Source organism: Xylocopa sonorina, chromosome 6, assembly GCF_050948175.1.
Source record: "Xylocopa sonorina isolate GNS202 chromosome 6, iyXylSono1_principal, whole genome shotgun sequence".
Taxonomy (NCBI): domain Eukaryota; kingdom Metazoa; phylum Arthropoda; class Insecta; order Hymenoptera; family Apidae; genus Xylocopa; species Xylocopa sonorina.
Window position 1 is genome coordinate 6949954 of NC_135198.1, and position 16524 is coordinate 6966477.

At 31.6% G+C, this 16524-nt stretch overlaps 4 protein-coding genes across 5 annotated transcripts; 3 read left to right on the forward strand and 1 right to left on the reverse strand.

Annotated features, from left to right (window-relative positions):
• Nucleotides 1-19: 19 nt before the first annotated feature.
• Nucleotides 20-1739, reverse strand: Brn (beta-1,3-galactosyltransferase brn). Its single transcript, XM_076896948.1, has 2 exons — nt 1619-1739; nt 20-1476 (listed from the first exon to the last, which is right to left on the reverse strand). The coding sequence occupies exon 2, from the start codon at nt 1431-1433 to the stop codon at nt 96-98; it is 1338 nt and encodes a 445-aa protein (XP_076753063.1). The 5' UTR covers nt 1434-1476; nt 1619-1739; the 3' UTR covers nt 20-95.
• A 609-nt stretch (nt 1740-2348) lies between these two features.
• Cdc27 (cell division cycle protein 27) lies at nt 2349-9053 on the forward strand. Its single transcript, XM_076896897.1, has 13 exons — nt 2349-2489; nt 3019-3094; nt 3185-3332; nt 3413-3796; nt 3996-4320; nt 4408-4596; nt 4855-5104; nt 5191-5371; nt 5455-5680; nt 5814-5941; nt 6416-6737; nt 6817-6964; nt 7321-9053. Exons 1-13 carry the CDS (start codon nt 2466-2468, stop codon nt 7446-7448), a joined length of 2529 nt encoding a protein of 842 aa, XP_076753012.1. The 5' UTR covers nt 2349-2465; the 3' UTR covers nt 7449-9053.
• A 1586-nt stretch (nt 9054-10639) lies between these two features.
• On the forward strand, nt 10640-13065 carry LOC143424714 (phosphotriesterase-related protein). The gene is made up of 8 exons (XM_076896970.1): nt 10640-10750; nt 10883-10977; nt 11112-11271; nt 11659-11849; nt 11936-12088; nt 12173-12337; nt 12572-12792; nt 12875-13065. The coding sequence occupies exons 2-8, from the start codon at nt 10947-10949 to the stop codon at nt 13007-13009; spliced, it is 1056 nt and encodes a 351-aa protein (XP_076753085.1). The 5' UTR covers nt 10640-10750; nt 10883-10946; the 3' UTR covers nt 13010-13065.
• Nucleotides 13066-13275: 210 nt separating this feature from the next.
• Nucleotides 13276-16362, forward strand: LOC143424730 (ras-related protein Rab-38-like). 2 transcript variants are annotated; one of them, XM_076896992.1, is made up of 7 exons: nt 13276-13469; nt 13903-14194; nt 14441-14473; nt 15405-15501; nt 15614-15670; nt 15741-15985; nt 16093-16362. In XM_076896992.1, exons 2-7 carry the CDS (start codon nt 14092-14094, stop codon nt 16212-16214), a joined length of 657 nt encoding a protein of 218 aa, XP_076753107.1. In that variant the 5' UTR covers nt 13276-13469; nt 13903-14091; the 3' UTR covers nt 16215-16362. The 2 variants fall into 2 exon arrangements, with proteins under 2 accessions (XP_076753107.1, XP_076753108.1); XM_076896993.1 differs by lacking the exon at nt 13276-13469 and having other exon boundaries at nt 13821-13940; nt 14024-14194.
• Nucleotides 16363-16524: the final 162 nt, after the last annotated feature.

The window sequence follows — 16524 nt, forward strand, 5'->3', positions numbered from 1 at the left end:
CGAACCATATGGAGCTATATAATATATTACTTCTAATATGTAATTAAACTATCTAAATGAAATTTAAAACAAATATTCTAGATACAATGAAATATTTAGGCATTACCAAGAGCTTTTTGTTCATTCCATATGTTTAATAACTCATTTGGATCTCCATATCCATGAGAAGTTATTACATACTTGTAATTAAATTTAGTATAATCTTTTTTGTACACGTGAAATTCTTCACAGTGAAATGGTTCGATCTCTGCTTTTAGTGCTACTAATCCTAAGAAAATATCATCGAATCTGAAGAGCTTGGTATAAAGACTAGTATAATACATATCTAGAAGAGCTTCTTTAGACAATATATATGCACCAGCTGTAACATATGGTGGCCATAAATGGTATGGGTATTCACTAAGAGAAACATACCATTTAGAAGATTTATGACGATGTGGTGAAGATATAAATACAAATCCTGCATACAATCTAACATCTTTTGGAAGCTCAAAATCGAAAATTTGTCTTTTTATAATATTTTGTTTATTATCATTAGGCAAAGGAATTGTATTTAGAGTTATGTTAGAAGAATTTTGTTCTAATCTGTAAGTAGTTTGATTTGTAGTACTTGCTTCTTCTAATTTTTCCTGAACAGATAAATCCTTTTTTTCGATGATATGTATATTTCTTTGTACAGCTGTATGATTTTCAGATTCCTCTGAATAATCAGAGTCTTTGATTTCTCTTTTATGAGCACCAAATTTTTTAGGCTCTTTTAAATAATCAGGATAGTTAGCTGGGTTCCTTATAAATCTTAAAACATTTTTCACTGATACATATATATCATCGTCAACGAACATATAAAATTTTGAATTAGAACAATATTTCACTAACCATTTAAAACTCATCATAGTTTTGATAGTGTTATTGTAGTACTGATCTACAAAATCTGCCTGTATGATATCTTTATATTTTGCAGCTTCAATTGCCACTTTTCTTTGAAGTTCATCGTCGTGTTGATGTATGCCTAACATAAAAATGGTTCTTGACGGTACATCAAAAAATCTTTTTTCAAAACCCCAAGAATTTCTAATTGCTGTTCTTCTATCGAAATTTTCTATTGCAGATTTTACTATGTAGACAATACGAAAAGTATTATATGCAGGATCTACACATTTTTGTTGATTATTCAATAAAAATGTATAGTTATAATCATTTATAGGATTGACAGCAGGTTTCTCATTATGCCTTAATGCATTCACAAATTCATGTACATCTCCATCGTATGGATAAGTGAAACTTGAGTCGTACGTAATTTCAAATAAATGCGTAAACACACCAAAAAAATCAAGTAGCGTAAAAAGACTAATGCAAATGCAAATATATTGCAGCTTGATTTTTGATGATAAGCGAAGACCTGTTTGAAAACAAGGCCTCAATAGACAATACATCGTTGTAAGTATAATTTTACATAATTCTAGTGCATATCAGGACCTGTAATAAAATTATAATTAGATTACAATTACAACTAAAAAGAAAAGATAATTTTTTATGATAAGATAAGTAGAAAATAAAGAATATTCTTTCATGTAATGTTTGTTTTTTAAACAATTAAATTTGAATATTCGTTACGTACGCATGCACTTAAATAATCACGATCTGCTTAGTTCACTCAATTTGGTTAACCATCGTTACTTCTGTTTATGTTTATGTGCAGTACCAATGAGGATTTTGTACAACTGTAAATGATGCAGTTAAGTAGAGATTAGATATATAAGTAGATTACTAATTCTAAGATTCTAAGATTAGGTATATTAAGTTTCTGTCGTTCGATATTATCTTACTAAATTAATGAAGAATTTCCCTTCAAAGCATGCTTTGTGTGATGTTACCAACCAAATATGGTAAACTATTTGAATTTATTAAAATTCTTTTACATTATAAAATACAATAACAATTTTCAACAATATTGTAACGCAGTATAATATATTGTATGTATGATAAACATAAGTACTTCTAATAACATAAGAAAACGGATTTTATATTAATGAGATTACTGTAAAATTAATACAAATTTGAATAGCCTTTAGTTGCAATAATTACAAATAATGGACGTTTAAATATATGTTCTAGGTTGACACCGGGTATGTCATCTTCGTATCCTTATAAATGCTGGATACGGATAAACAAATGATAATTTATAACGTGTAGCAAAAAATTCATTCATTCGGTATTCGAAACCTGAACGTAGCTGTAATCCGTGTGACGAACACTCTTCTATCAATTTCTCGCGAAACTGACGTCCCCATAACGTTGGCAAACCTTTGTTCTGAAGTTAGTTGTTCACTTCAAAAGAATCGGAGCAAAGATGGACTCCTAAGAAATTTTTATACACAGCAGTCATTCGACTTTGGATTTTCTTCGTTAAATTTCCTTGAAACATTTGAGATTATTCTTATATGACCAAGCCTGCCGTGTGAACGATGATCGTGCAGGAGCCAGTACAGGTAAAATACAGAGAATTTTAGAAAAGGCTGCCAGTGACGTGCGATTTTCTGTCCGGGCGCATCCACACTTATTGGTACTGACATGAGAAATTGAAACCGTTTACACGTACGTTTGTTATCCAACGGAAAATTGATTTCGAGCCTTTTGTAATACTTAGCGATATTACCTCGGTCTGGTGACCTACGATATTTTAGTCAGCCCATCACGGTCCTATATGATATTGCATTAAATATATTCTTATGTGGGGGTGAACTTCTTTAGGGTTGTTTGCTTTTGCGAAATGGACGTAAATGGGAGGGGATATGACTATAAATAAGTACAAGTGTTTACGATCTTTATTGAATTTTCCATATTATCCATTTAAGTTGACAGATTTTTCAACAGCGTTAAATATTGTTTTGTGTACTAGCAATTAACAACAAATGTAACTATGCACACATATTCTTATATTTGTTAGAATATGACTAAATGTTTTCTTTATGAAGAACTTGCATCTGTTCTGTTCATGTATTGTGATTATGATTACAGGCGGCCATATGGCATTGTTTAAATCATTATGCTTATCCAGACGCAATATTTTTAGCAGAGAGGTTGTGCGCCGAAGGCAAGCTTTCTTTTCCTTCCTTGCTTATAATATTTATAGTTTCCGATTTCTCATTGCACTTTTTAACTATAAAATTATATTATTTTATAGTTGACACGGAAGAAACACTGTTCCTCTTGGCAACATGTTATTATCGATCAGGACGGGTTAGACAAGCCTATTCATTACTTTCTAAGAAGGCTCCAAATTCTGCACAATGCAGATTTCTTTTAGCCAAATGTTGTTATGATCTAGAAAAGTGGGTGTGAAATTCTGTTCTACTTCACTACTTTGATAATTATTATACAAGTATATACTATATTATTCTTTAATTTCCAGATATGCAGAAGCAGAAGCTGCAATAATCGGTGGATATTATAAACAGTTGAAAAATTTGGAAGAGATAGCGACTCAATTTGGGGAACATGCATGCTTCTCCCTTCAGATTATAGCAAAAATCTATTACAAAATGATGCGCACTGCAAAGGGAAATGATGCACACAAATTGGCTTTAAAGTTAAATCCATTTCTTTGGCATTCATTCGAAGAATTGTGTAATGTCGGTGAAGTAGTAGATCCCATAAAAATCTTTCAGTTAGATAAATTAGATAATTTTGCGATGTGCCATGGTAGTACACCTACACCCACTTATGCAACTGAATCTGATCTCATTGTACCTGCAAATAATTCTAATGGTACACCTGCAACAAATGGCACTAGTGTGTAAGTATACATAAATGGTTCATTTTTCTTATTTATTTTAATCGGGAGATTTGTCCTAAATGATGTGTACCACTGTTTTCGATAGCTTATTGTTTTAGTGCAAGTTAAATTTAAAATTAATAAAATGATGACTTGAACATTCCTCATTTCATACAGAATAATGTTATGTTATATTATTATTGTTGTATCTATTTCGTAGTACACCCGCACAAATGACGACAACATCGACTATAATAAATGGCTTGGGACCTGGTATACGATTATATTCTTCTTTGGATGAAAGTCCGCAAAGTTTACCAACACATTATAGTAATTGTTCTTCAATATCACCGAGAGCTAAACTTCCACGGTATCGTAGTATGTTCAATAATACAATGAGCCCTCTTACTCCAAGTTTTGGTATTTTACCATTGGATAACAATACACCTGAACCAACAGTTTTACCTTCGCATACTACTCTTACAGAAGCTAATGATCAGAAAAGCTTAGCGAAACGTGTTAGTAGTTTGAGGGCACAAGTAGGGGTAAGTTTCATATAAAGAACCAGTAAATTTTTATGTGTCTGACATAACTACAATAAAATAATATTTGCAAAATATTTTAATTTACAGCAATTTATGTCAAGAAAGGAGACTCCTTTGCAACAAGGGAAACCAGTATTTTCACAATCAGGAAATACAAGTAATAGCGCTAATATCGTAACGGTTACACCTACTACACCAACACCTGCACCACCGACGCTACAAGGTACCAATGTCAGACGTTCATCGAGACTTTTCAGTCATAGCTATTCAGTCAAGGTAAATTTTTCACTTCTTTTAAACTTTCATTCTTAATTGTATTAGGTAATCTAAGAAAGTTTATGTCGATTTAGATAAAAATATGGTATTTACATTTTTGACTATAATTAGTTTTAAAAGGATAAACAATTTAGAATACATGGAACTGTTATAATGTGTTAATTAATTTTTACTTATATGAATCTAATCATAGGTTGATAGAAATTGACATAAACTTTTAACGATAAGTACAAGTGAAATAATTTTTGTTTTTATCAGGAAAATAATAAATCTCCAAATAGAAATAAATTTGCTACCCCCAAATCTCCGTCACGGAAAACAAAAGCTAGACTTTCGAAGACTAATTTAAACAAAGCTAATTTTAATGAACTAAATGAAAGAAATCGGAGCGAGAAAGAGAAAACTGAAACGATCACATCGGAGAAGGCAGTAGTAGCTTGTGTAAATGCATTGAACAATCAAAGTAGTACTAACGTATGTGCGATAACACTTCAAAAACAATGCGCTGGTATGTTTGTTAGATGCGTTGATTTTGTTTTGGTTGAAATTTTCTGCTCTGAATATATAATATCTATCTGTAACTTATATTTTCAGAGGGTTTAATGTCATTATTACAAGAATTAGGAATGGCATATCAACATTTAAGTCAATTTAATTGTACCCAAGCTGTAGAAATATTAAGCGTTCTTCCAGCACAACATTACAACACGGGATGGGTATTGTCTATGTTAGCTCGTGCACATTTTGAAATGATAGATTATAAGAAAGCTGCTGGGTAAGAGTTCAGTTATCAAATAAAAGAAAAAGAAAGTAGAACAGCTGGTAAAAAGTTTTACTCCAATTTTTTTTTTTTAATAGTTTTTTCGCTGAAGTGAGACAGTTAGAACCTCAAAGGACTGAACTTATGGAAATTTATAGTACAGTTTTGTGGCATTTACATGCGGAAGTGCAACTCTCTACTCTTGCACAAGAACTTGTCTCAGAGGATCGTACCTCTCCAGCTGCTTGGTGTGCTACTGGAAATTTGTTTTCCGCTCAAACAGAACATGAAACGGCAATTAAGTTCTTTCAAAGAGCTATTCAGGCATGTTGTTTATTTGTACACTTTAACATCAATCTAAATTTTTATCTCCTCTACAGAATAATAATTGTGCCTGCTATATAATAATAAGTTTTATCGTGATTACATTTGAAAGTTCCGGTTTTCAAAATTGTAGGTGGATCCAAATTTTCCATATGCCTATACACTTCTTGGTCATGAATATGTTTTGACAGAAGAATTAGATAAGGCAATTACTGCATTTCGTAACGCTATCAGACTTGACCCTAGGCATTATAATGCATGGTAAGTTTTATAGATATGTTAATGGTTTATCGCAACTGTCAACAATTCAATCAATATTATATTTAGTAATAAAAAAATATATGTATTAAGAAAAATGGTACTAATATATTTAAAAATTACTCTCTTGTAAAGAAAAGGTATATAGAAGTTTAATTTGCAGTTAACAAAAACACAATAAAGATGACAAATTATTCATTTAAATGATCTTTACAGTTCTATCTTCATTATATATACATATATATGTATAATGTCAAATATGTGAAATTTTAAAGATAATCTTTCCTTCTTGTTACTAGTATTTAAAAGAGAGTAAAATTTGTATTTCTTTCTGATTTCAGAATCATCATAAACTCTTTTTTTATACACTGCACTTAATATTATATTTTAAGGGGAATGAAATATAGCTACAAAAATATACAACAAATGAGATAACGGTTTTGTTTTGTAGTGTGCATATATGTTTTTATTTCATAGGTTTGGGTTGGGGACCATATTCTCCAAACAAGAGCAATACAGTCTAGCGGAATTGCATTTCCAACGTGCTTTACAAATTAATCCACAGAACTCGGCAATAATGTGTCACATCGGTGTTGTGCAGCATGCGCTAAAGAAAACCGATCAAGCTTTAAAGACTCTGAACATTGCGATCGCAAATGACCCCGATAATACATTATGCAAATTTCACCGTGCGAGTATTAATTTTTCAATTGGTCGACACGCGGAAGCGCTTAGAGAATTCGAGGAATTGAAAAATATTGTACCCAAAGAATCTCTAGTCTATTATTCAATAGGAAAAGTAAGTAACTGCCATGATCTGTTTATCCTTTTTACGTTCTGTGCGTTTTTACACTTAGGGTACATTTTTGTTACTGCAGGTACATAAAAAATTGGGTAATACCGATCTTGCGCTAATGTACTTTAGTTGGGCGACAGATTTAGATCCGAAGGGCGTTAACAGTCAAATTAAAGAAGCTATATTAAGCCCAGGTCAAGGAGACGAAGAATCTCCAGCAACTCAATCAGGTAATTAGTGTAAATGTCATTTACTTAATGTATAGAATAAATTTATAGAAATGAGACCTTATATGAAAAATATGTGTCTTAAGAGTATCGTCTTTTTAAAACTCTATATTTATATTGAAGGTTAATAGAAGTAAGATATGTTTCATCTTTTCTTGGCCAAGTACAGAAGTATAATTTGTAAAGTTTATTATTTCACATAATATTTCTTTTTTTGTTATACTTACTTGTAGTTTTTGTTTCGGCAGTTTGTTATGGGAATTAGAAAACAGTCTAAATATTATGAAAAGTTTGTTAATATTATTAACCTTATAATATTTAAAATTGACATCGCATTATTTATATTTATATACGTATAGACGAACAGCAGATGCAGAATAATTCGATGGAACAAGAGATTGAAACAAATAGAGAAGAAAGTGCCGCAGGACTCGCCGCAAATGTATCAGTCGAAGCTCACGCCGACGACAGCGACGATAGTTTATGAAGATATCCTATTGTGTGCAAGATTGCTGTAGAATGAAGCATTATTGCGCGTCACTATTTATCTTTTGTATTGATCGATTTCGATCAATTTTCCAAACTAACTTAGCTCATTGTGAATTCATACTTTCGCGTGCACTCGTCAATTTCGTCTATGCAGTGCTTTATTATTAGACTTTCAACGATTATACCTTTTTTCCTTAGTCTCTTAGTAATGCTACGTTTTTTTTTTTCTTGACAGCGAAAATGAAAAATAGTATCTTTCTATTCTCTAGATAGTACTGTCTAATTTTTTAATTGCATCTACCAAGGAAAGGAAGCAAGGTACTTTCGAATGTATTGTCCGAAAGCAAGGAGAGGAAGAGAGGGAGAGAGAGAAAGAGAGAGAGAGAGAGAGAAAGTGAAAAATTCCGCAATATTATCTATTTCATCGATTTTGTACATTACGCGTTTCACTTGTATATTTTTTACGATTACTCTTGTCTTATTTTTATATATATATATATACGTGTCCGAATATTTAACCACTTTTCGTTAAGTATTTACGGTTTAGTACAGACTGTATTGCGTTGAAGTACGAGCGAGTGTAAACGTAAGCATGTCGTAAGTAGATAGGAAATATAATTAATTAACTGAGTAAACGTATGAGGAAGTGTAAATGTAAATTATTATTACTATATTATCAATATTATTATCACCATTAGTGCTATCAGTACTATTATTCATACAATTGCCGTTGCTGATTTAGTGATCACAAACATACACATAAAAAAAAACAAAAACAATATTTTTTGGCCATGTTTGTGGCCATCGGACGATCGTGCAATTCTCGTCGTGAAACAGTCATCGATGAATTGATTCCGTTGAAACTGGTTTCATCATGGACAAGCTGGTGTTTTGTACGCGATGTCACTGGAGAATGGATTTAGACGATTTCGATGACCGTAGGCGAGTCAAAAATCTATTCGTACTCGCGGGTGTTTATCGAAGTACTCCTGAAAGTCTGTGTCATATATTTATTGATGAAAAATGCAATTCTATTGTTCTGAATAAAGTATACAATGGCTACAAAAAGTATTAGTACATCATCGTATTTATTTTAGCATTTACATATTGAGTAACTAGGCCCAAGTATATTAAATTTACTATCATTTAATGATAGTCTCTTTTATCTTGATTGAATGTACCTTTATTGATTCTTATTCTTTGATGTACACGTTGCAAAAGCATGATTTTATCAATTAAATTATTCAGAACAATAGCCTTGACGATTCTAATGTGAATTTTTGTCATAGATTTTCTGGAGGCTTCTGTTTAACCAGATTATTTAATTGTACGCGACAGAAGAATTTATCGCATGATACGCACCACGATGTTCCCGGGTGTTCGTGTTCATAAGAAGAAGATACATACGCCATGTATTAGGCGTGTATTAACTATGCGTTATTGTGTTACCAGATTCTACGTAAGAAAGGTATACATTCTAATGACGAAATGATTTATGCATATATGCTGCATGAACCATTGCTGGAAAAGGTCGTAGCATTTTATATTGTACACATTCAAAAGGGAGAGAGAGAGAGAGAGAGAGAGAGAGAGTGAAAGTGTGTGAGAGATAATGAAAAAGAATAGACGAATTGCCGACTGAAATCTGTATATATATATAATATATAAGCATACGTATATGTGATACGGCATCTCGTCCTTCTCATTTTTCAATTTAAGCGTATCCTAATTTTTAAATCCTGCAGAGAGATTGCTTACACAAATATTAACGTTTTTTAATAAGTAATGTCAATTTATTCATTTTCTTGAATTGCCATATGTTAAGAAAATTGCATACATTGATTGTCTATTAACTTTAATGACTTATTAGCTTTGCGCTCGAGGTAGTACGTTATTTTTATTATTCTTCTTTCTTTTCTACTCTCTCTTCTATAATGTACAATTTTTGTGTATAAAGTTTAGAAATTATGAGTTCACAGTATTCTTAAACACTGCAGAGAAAGGGAGGGAGAGAGAAAGAGAGGGTGAAAGTGAGATAAGGAAATTATTTGTTTTATCTTCTTTTTACATTTATTTCCTTCCTTTTTCGTTGTAAGTCTTAAAATTATATACGAATTGATAATTGATAGATAACATTTCTTCTGTGGATGAAACAACCAAAGAAATTGTCTAATTGTTACGAAGAAGTCGGCGGCATTTTAAAGAATGGCGTTTCATAATTCTGCAGGCTTTAAATTAAGATACGCTTTCAAATTTTGTTTCTTCATTGTTTCTTCGTTGTCTCTTCACAACGCTAATATTTTTCTTTTTTGCGTTTAACTTTATTTATTTATTCATTTATCATTATTTTATGTTTCTACTTTCGCACCTGATGAAACGAAAGTAACACGACTGTCAGAGTGACAGAAAAAACACTCAGAGAGTTTCTTCACGCTCCTCTTGATTTATATCCATTGATTGTCGCCTGCAACTTTACAATATTTTTAGTTGTAAGAAACAGGAAAAAAGGAACACAAAAAAGAAAAAATGATAACAATATTGTGCAACGATGCATCGTGCGATAAATGGTATATTGTGTAAATGAATATCAGACATTTAATTTCCTCCCGAGATGTTTTTGCTTCATCTATCTGGTTCTTGTAATGGGCAGCTCGGCAAAGTTGAATCCTCGAGCAATTTTAAGGAATGTTGTCGTGTTACTCGTTATGAACAAATGTACGTGCAAAATAAAGGCCTGCACTTTGTATGAAGCGTTTCTTTTTTCAGATTACGCTACTCGACAATTTGTACATATTATTTTATTGCATTGACAGTAGAAAGTAATTGGTAATAGATCAATCGATGTGTTCCAAAATTTTACATATTTAATAGACGGTAAATGTTGAAAATTTCTGTTTGTGAAAAGAGATTATTTTTCCAAGAAATTATTATTAATTGTTTTTATTTCATTTTTTATAATTGTAATTTTTCTTTAATTGCACAAAGAAGGAATGTAAAGGTTTAACAAATCATGTTATACGTAATATTAGTCACGGATGATCATACGTTTCATCATTAGAGAAAAACTGCATACTTATGCATACGCACTATAGGAGCTTAGTAGAAATCTCGTATCGCGCCAAAGTATTCATGTCAGAACTGATGTTTTTATCATGTAACTTACAAAGCACCTAAGATACCAGTCTAAAACGTTAGTTAGCGGTAGACGGAGCTAGAAGCTGGTTATTTTCTACTTAGCATATCTGTTAGCAAAACCGGTAAGATTCTAATGTAAAAAGGAAAATTACAGATCGTGTATTAGTATGCATATTATTGTTTACGTATATCATCTTTTTCAATGCTACGTATAATAATTTGTTATGCTTATTTTGTCACGCTATCGCATGTGACCTTATGAGTTGTTCATTTTTTTTGTATGTCGCTTTATTTCAGAAGTTCTTCGATAATAACGTTCTTAATGCTTGGAATTGAACATTTTTGTACATTTGACTGAAACATGGCACGCGCATCTGGTTATGTGCAAACTAGTAAGTATATATACTCCGAAAATAATAATAAACGATTTTTTATTTTAATAAATTATAATCTTGGTACGTATTATTACATGCATTGTAAATAACGAATGAACTTGAACAATTAAAAGAATGTAAATTTCTTCAAGTACTCGGGGAGAAGGACCCAAGCCAACTTGGAAAAACTCTTACACATGAACATTTATCTCTGTCTTTCACCACTTTCTACTGTCCACCCCCGTCTCATTTGAAACGATTTCTTGATGGCAAGATCGAGCTACAGAACGTTGGCTTTTTGAAACAATATCCGTAAGTGAAAGAAAATTTCTAAGAGAAATTAAATTTTCCAAGGTATGCAAATTCTTTGATTCTTTCATTCTACTAAATTTAAACATGCCATATAATTAAAGCAAGTAGTGTAAATAGGAATATGAAATTTCTAAAAAAGAAATGCAAATGTGGTTAATCAATGTGTAGGAATTAATGCAGAGTGTCGGTAAAATCGTTACCTATTTTATTATTGAACATATACGATAAAACTTTACTTTTACACTTAAGGGTGTATAGACTAGTCTGTAAATTAAATCACTTATTCTATATTAGCGACGTCCCATATTATTTAGCAGGATTTAATTTACACATTGATTAAGGTGAACTTTCTTTAGAACAGTGGCAATAACTGCAATCTTTTTGCAGGTATAGCAACACTTATAATTTAATATACAATGACCAGTGCACAGAAGAAGCTGTTTTGGAAGATGTGAAACTGTACAAAGAGTTCGGTGGTGGTACCATCGTTGAAAATAGTAATCACGGCTTGAAGCGCAACGTTCCGTTCTTGAAAAAAGTCAGCGAGAGAACCGGAGTTAATATTATTGCCGGAACGGGTAACATCTCACAATTTATTATTCGATACATTTAATTTCATCGTGATATTTACACTATCTAATATTCTATTGTTAATAAATGAAAGGGTACTACGTTAATGCAACCCAGTCAAATGAAGGATTATCTAAAGAAGAAATGTACGACGTAATGTTGAAAGAGATGACTATTGGTTGCGAGGAATGTCCTGACGTAAAAACGGGTTTTATTGGCGAAGTTGGAAGTACTTGGCCAATCACAGGTGCGTATTTAACGTCAAATAAATTGTTTTCAGTATGTACAGTTAATTTTTAATATTTCGATTTAATTGTGCGGTTTTAAATAGCTTTTGAAAAGCGGGCTATTCAAGCAACTGCGCAAGTTCAGGAACAATTAAAATGTCCAGTCAGCTTCCACCCTGGAAGGGATCCTGCGGCACCTTCTGAAATAATGAGAATTTATCAAGAAGCTGGTGGAAACGCGAGAAAGGCTATTCTCTCGCACCTTGATCGTACGTTTGTTTGATATCGTATAATATCAGTAATAGTTACATATTCATATCATAATTATATACATTTACTATTAATAATTATATATTATTTATCAGTACATATAGATTACTAAGAGAAGAGAAGCATTTATTTTCTATTTATTTTTTTATCATATTTATTATTACTTTATGAATTATTTAGTTTTATTATAGTAGTATGGTCTTTGGACTTTTCATTATAAAATGCTATGGTAGGGACTCTACCACGTCCGGAGATGCTTTTGGAGTTTGCCGATGATACCGCGTGTTATTGCCAGTTCGATCTATTTGGCATTGAGTGCTCTTATTATCAACTGAAACCGTCAGTGGACATGATCTCTGATGCGCAACGTATCGATCGCGTCAAATATTTTCGAGAAGATCAGAAGTTGGATCGCGTGCTCTTGAGTCACGATATTCATACCAAACATAGATTGGTAATTAATATCGTATAGAAATGTTTCTAATTATAATTAATTAAGCTTTATTATAATCACAATTTTTGGTTTCAATTGAAAGATAAAATTTGGTGGACATGGATTTTCTCATATACTGAACAACGTTGTGCCAAAAATGATGCTGAAAGGTTTTACCCCTGAAGAAATCGACATATTGACCGTTCAAAACCCAAGAAACTGGTTGACCTCTTATTAATTATGAAAGGTATCATGTATCTGAATAAATTCTTATACTAAATTGAGAAAAAGATATATCTTCAATTTTTTTTATTCAACCACAAGCTATGTATAATCATTTAATTTAAAAAGAATTCATTTATTATAAAATGTACATTTTTATGTCTTTATAAAATACTTTACATTTATATTATAATTCATTTTATTTCATGACAGTTATTACAAAAATTCTATTTATTGTTATAGGTACTATGCATTTCATCAGCTTAACATACCGACATATCTGCAGAAGTATTAAATGTCAGCGCAATCATAACTCATCACACACCAACAAATAAACCTGCTTACATTTAAATATATTGTTACCAGTTCCTAACAAGCTTCATATTGCGCGATAACGACAGCGTGTGCAAAAAAATTTCACCACCCACTTCACGATCCTCTTCGTTAAGAACTTCGTGTACACTTGCGTATCAGAGGTAGATTAATTGCTAATTAAGTGGGAAAATCGAACTAAACCGAAACTGGTATGATGTACATACATTTAATATATTATAATGGTATAATATATTATTTATTGTATCCATTCAAAATTGTTATTGCATGTTTCATTTTTATAATATAAAAATTAGTTCTCTTTTGCTGTTTTTTTAACATCTAAATAACGGTATATAATAAATTGGTATCTTTTTTGGCGTATACATATTGTATTGTAGTATGTGTTCATTCTAAGACACTTACGTTATTCTTTATATACTTATTTGAAATGTAAATGGTAAAATCATATATTCGAATATTTTCGCTACTCACTATACAACGACTTGATACTGCGAACCATACCAGTTGAGGGTTAATCGAGCAAGCTAAACGTTACTGTACCGTAGAACTGACGAGTGTTTACTATAAAGACAGGAGGAAGCGATAGCGATTCGAAAGCTATAGATCGAGGGGTGAGAGACGTGAGAGAAGACGACCCCTGAGGTCGAGCCTCTTCTGATCGTCTGTTTCTCAGTTTACTAACCGGTCTAAACAGTTGCAGCTGTGCTTCTTTGGACCGTCAAAACTACATAGACAGAAAATTATTAAGCAGGCAAGGTAGAAATGAACACACGGAAACCGAGGAGGGACTCGGATGTCCTGCTGTCCAAGTTCGGTCACAAGGAGCTCCTCTTCAAGTTTCTCATAATCGGTGATTATGGCGTCGGTGCGTCCAGACCGTTTGAAATCCCTTCTTAATTGAAAATTCGCTATTGTCTTCGTGCTATTCGGCTTACTTTTTAACGATATACTTGAATATTTGCAAGAAACGTTTCAAGCTGTCCATAAGATATTTTACTTGTTACATGGGAAAAAACAAATGCCAATAGAACTATATTAAAAATTAAATTTAAAACTTGTATAACCCTGAAAAGATAATACATTAATAATTATTTTATATTTATTTTTCCAGGCAAAACTGCGTTGGTTAGAAGATACACGGAAGGTAACGAAAGTTTTGTTAATAAATTGTACGAGAAATTGTATGAAAATTACAGAAAAGATACATTCTTATCTAAATTTTATCTGACAATATCGCAACAAAAATTTGGCGGAAAGAAACATGTAAATAAAATGCTATTTATAGTAGTAAGTTACTTATTGGAGCGAGATTTTATTAATTATTTCGGTTGTGACTATATACTCTTGCCGGATTCGTATTTTTTAATAGCAGAACGCCTGATATACTGCAACACTAGAAACCATACATACCGAGAAAAAGTAGTAAACTTTTATTATTTATCGACATGTGTTATGAAAAATAAGTCTTTTTATTTTTAGCTCAAGCAGTAAAATATTTCTTTATATAGCAAACTAAAATGTTCTTTTTGTTATAGCATAAGTCGATATAAACTGATCCAATTATATAAACCGCTTGTCCAACGCGTTAATATCAATAGAGTTCCACTGTGTTAATAAGTTATCATTAATATAATAAATTAGCATAATTATAACAGGTGCTTTAGCTATTTCAAATGTCTGTGATGCATACCACCAACCATAAGTAACCGTTCTTTTAAAATCTTATTCTTGACCCAATTATTTCAATTAATCTTTGTTTAATTAATTCACAGATGTAAAAGAACAGTATAAAATGTTTGATAGTTCTCGTGAAGGTTAATATTGCTTATTATCTTTTTCTTTTTTGCCCCTATAAATATCTGTCCGCATTTTTATTGAAGTATTTATTGTCTTTAAGGAGAAATATGTCTTCGTTTTTTTAGTTGATAGTATTATCATTTATACGTGACGTTCACCGTAATTGAGTCTCATTAATGATCTTATTAATGAACAAAACAATTGCTCATTATTATTTGTAGTATAGATAAATGCATGCCTCAATATCATTCCATTACAATTATGTCTTTTTTTTGCAGGAAAGTTTACGTCGAACTACAAGATTACTATAGGAGCTGATTTTGCTATAAAAACATTCGACTGGGATTCTCGCACTAAAATAAATTTGCAACTGTGGTATTGTTCTTTATATATTAATTATATATAAATATTAATTTTACTTTTAATCTCAAATATTTTGTGAAAAATTCGAATTCAAATGTTCATTTCTATTAATTTCGATTTGTAGGGATGTTGCTGGTCATGAAAGGTTCGGATATATGACCAGAGTTTATTACAAATACGCGTAAGTATTACTACAATGATTAATAATTCCATTTCTGGTATCCTTCTCTTATTTCACGTATAATTTTCAGGGTAGCTGCAGCCTTAGTATTTGATATCTCGCGAATAGCAACGTTTCAGTCGATTAAAAAATGGTTATGCGACCTGAGGGAAAAAGTAACGCTTCCAGACGGTTCAAATATACCGGTAGTTCTTCTAGCAAACAAGTGCGATATTCCTTATCCTGTAGTGCCCACTGATCAAATCGCCAGGTTCTGCAAGGAAAATAATATTGGTGCTTGGTACGTAACTTCTGCCAAAGAAAATACAAATGTTGGTAAGTATCACAGTAACAATTGCTACAATAATATTTGCAGTATGCTGTAATATTAGCGCGAAGACAAAAGGAACACCAGCTATTCTCTTAACTGTTTATTGTTATAGATGTGGCGATGCGTTACTTAGTAGAGAACGTTCTCAGAACTAAAATTGACGGAGGGATTCGTGATTCCGTACGACTGCGAGATAAGCTTATGATTAAAGAAAAGAACGGATGCTGCAAATGATTGCTTTTAAGTCGCTTACGTAATGTAACAAAGTTTCATTACATTTAATAATTATTAGTAATTTTAAAGGAGTAGCCTTTTTTTTATAAGGGCGGTTATATTGAATCTTTTGTATGAACTTTTGAATAATAAATGGTAATTTTATGTATTTTTATTATGGAGAATAGGATACATACTTTGGTAGAAAAACGCAAGAGATTATTTAAATTGATAAAGAAATTTATTAAATTTGTACTTGGACAATTTTTAACAGTAAATTGTGCTTGTAAATTACCTAAGGATAATATTAAATAAATATGAAGCGAATTCA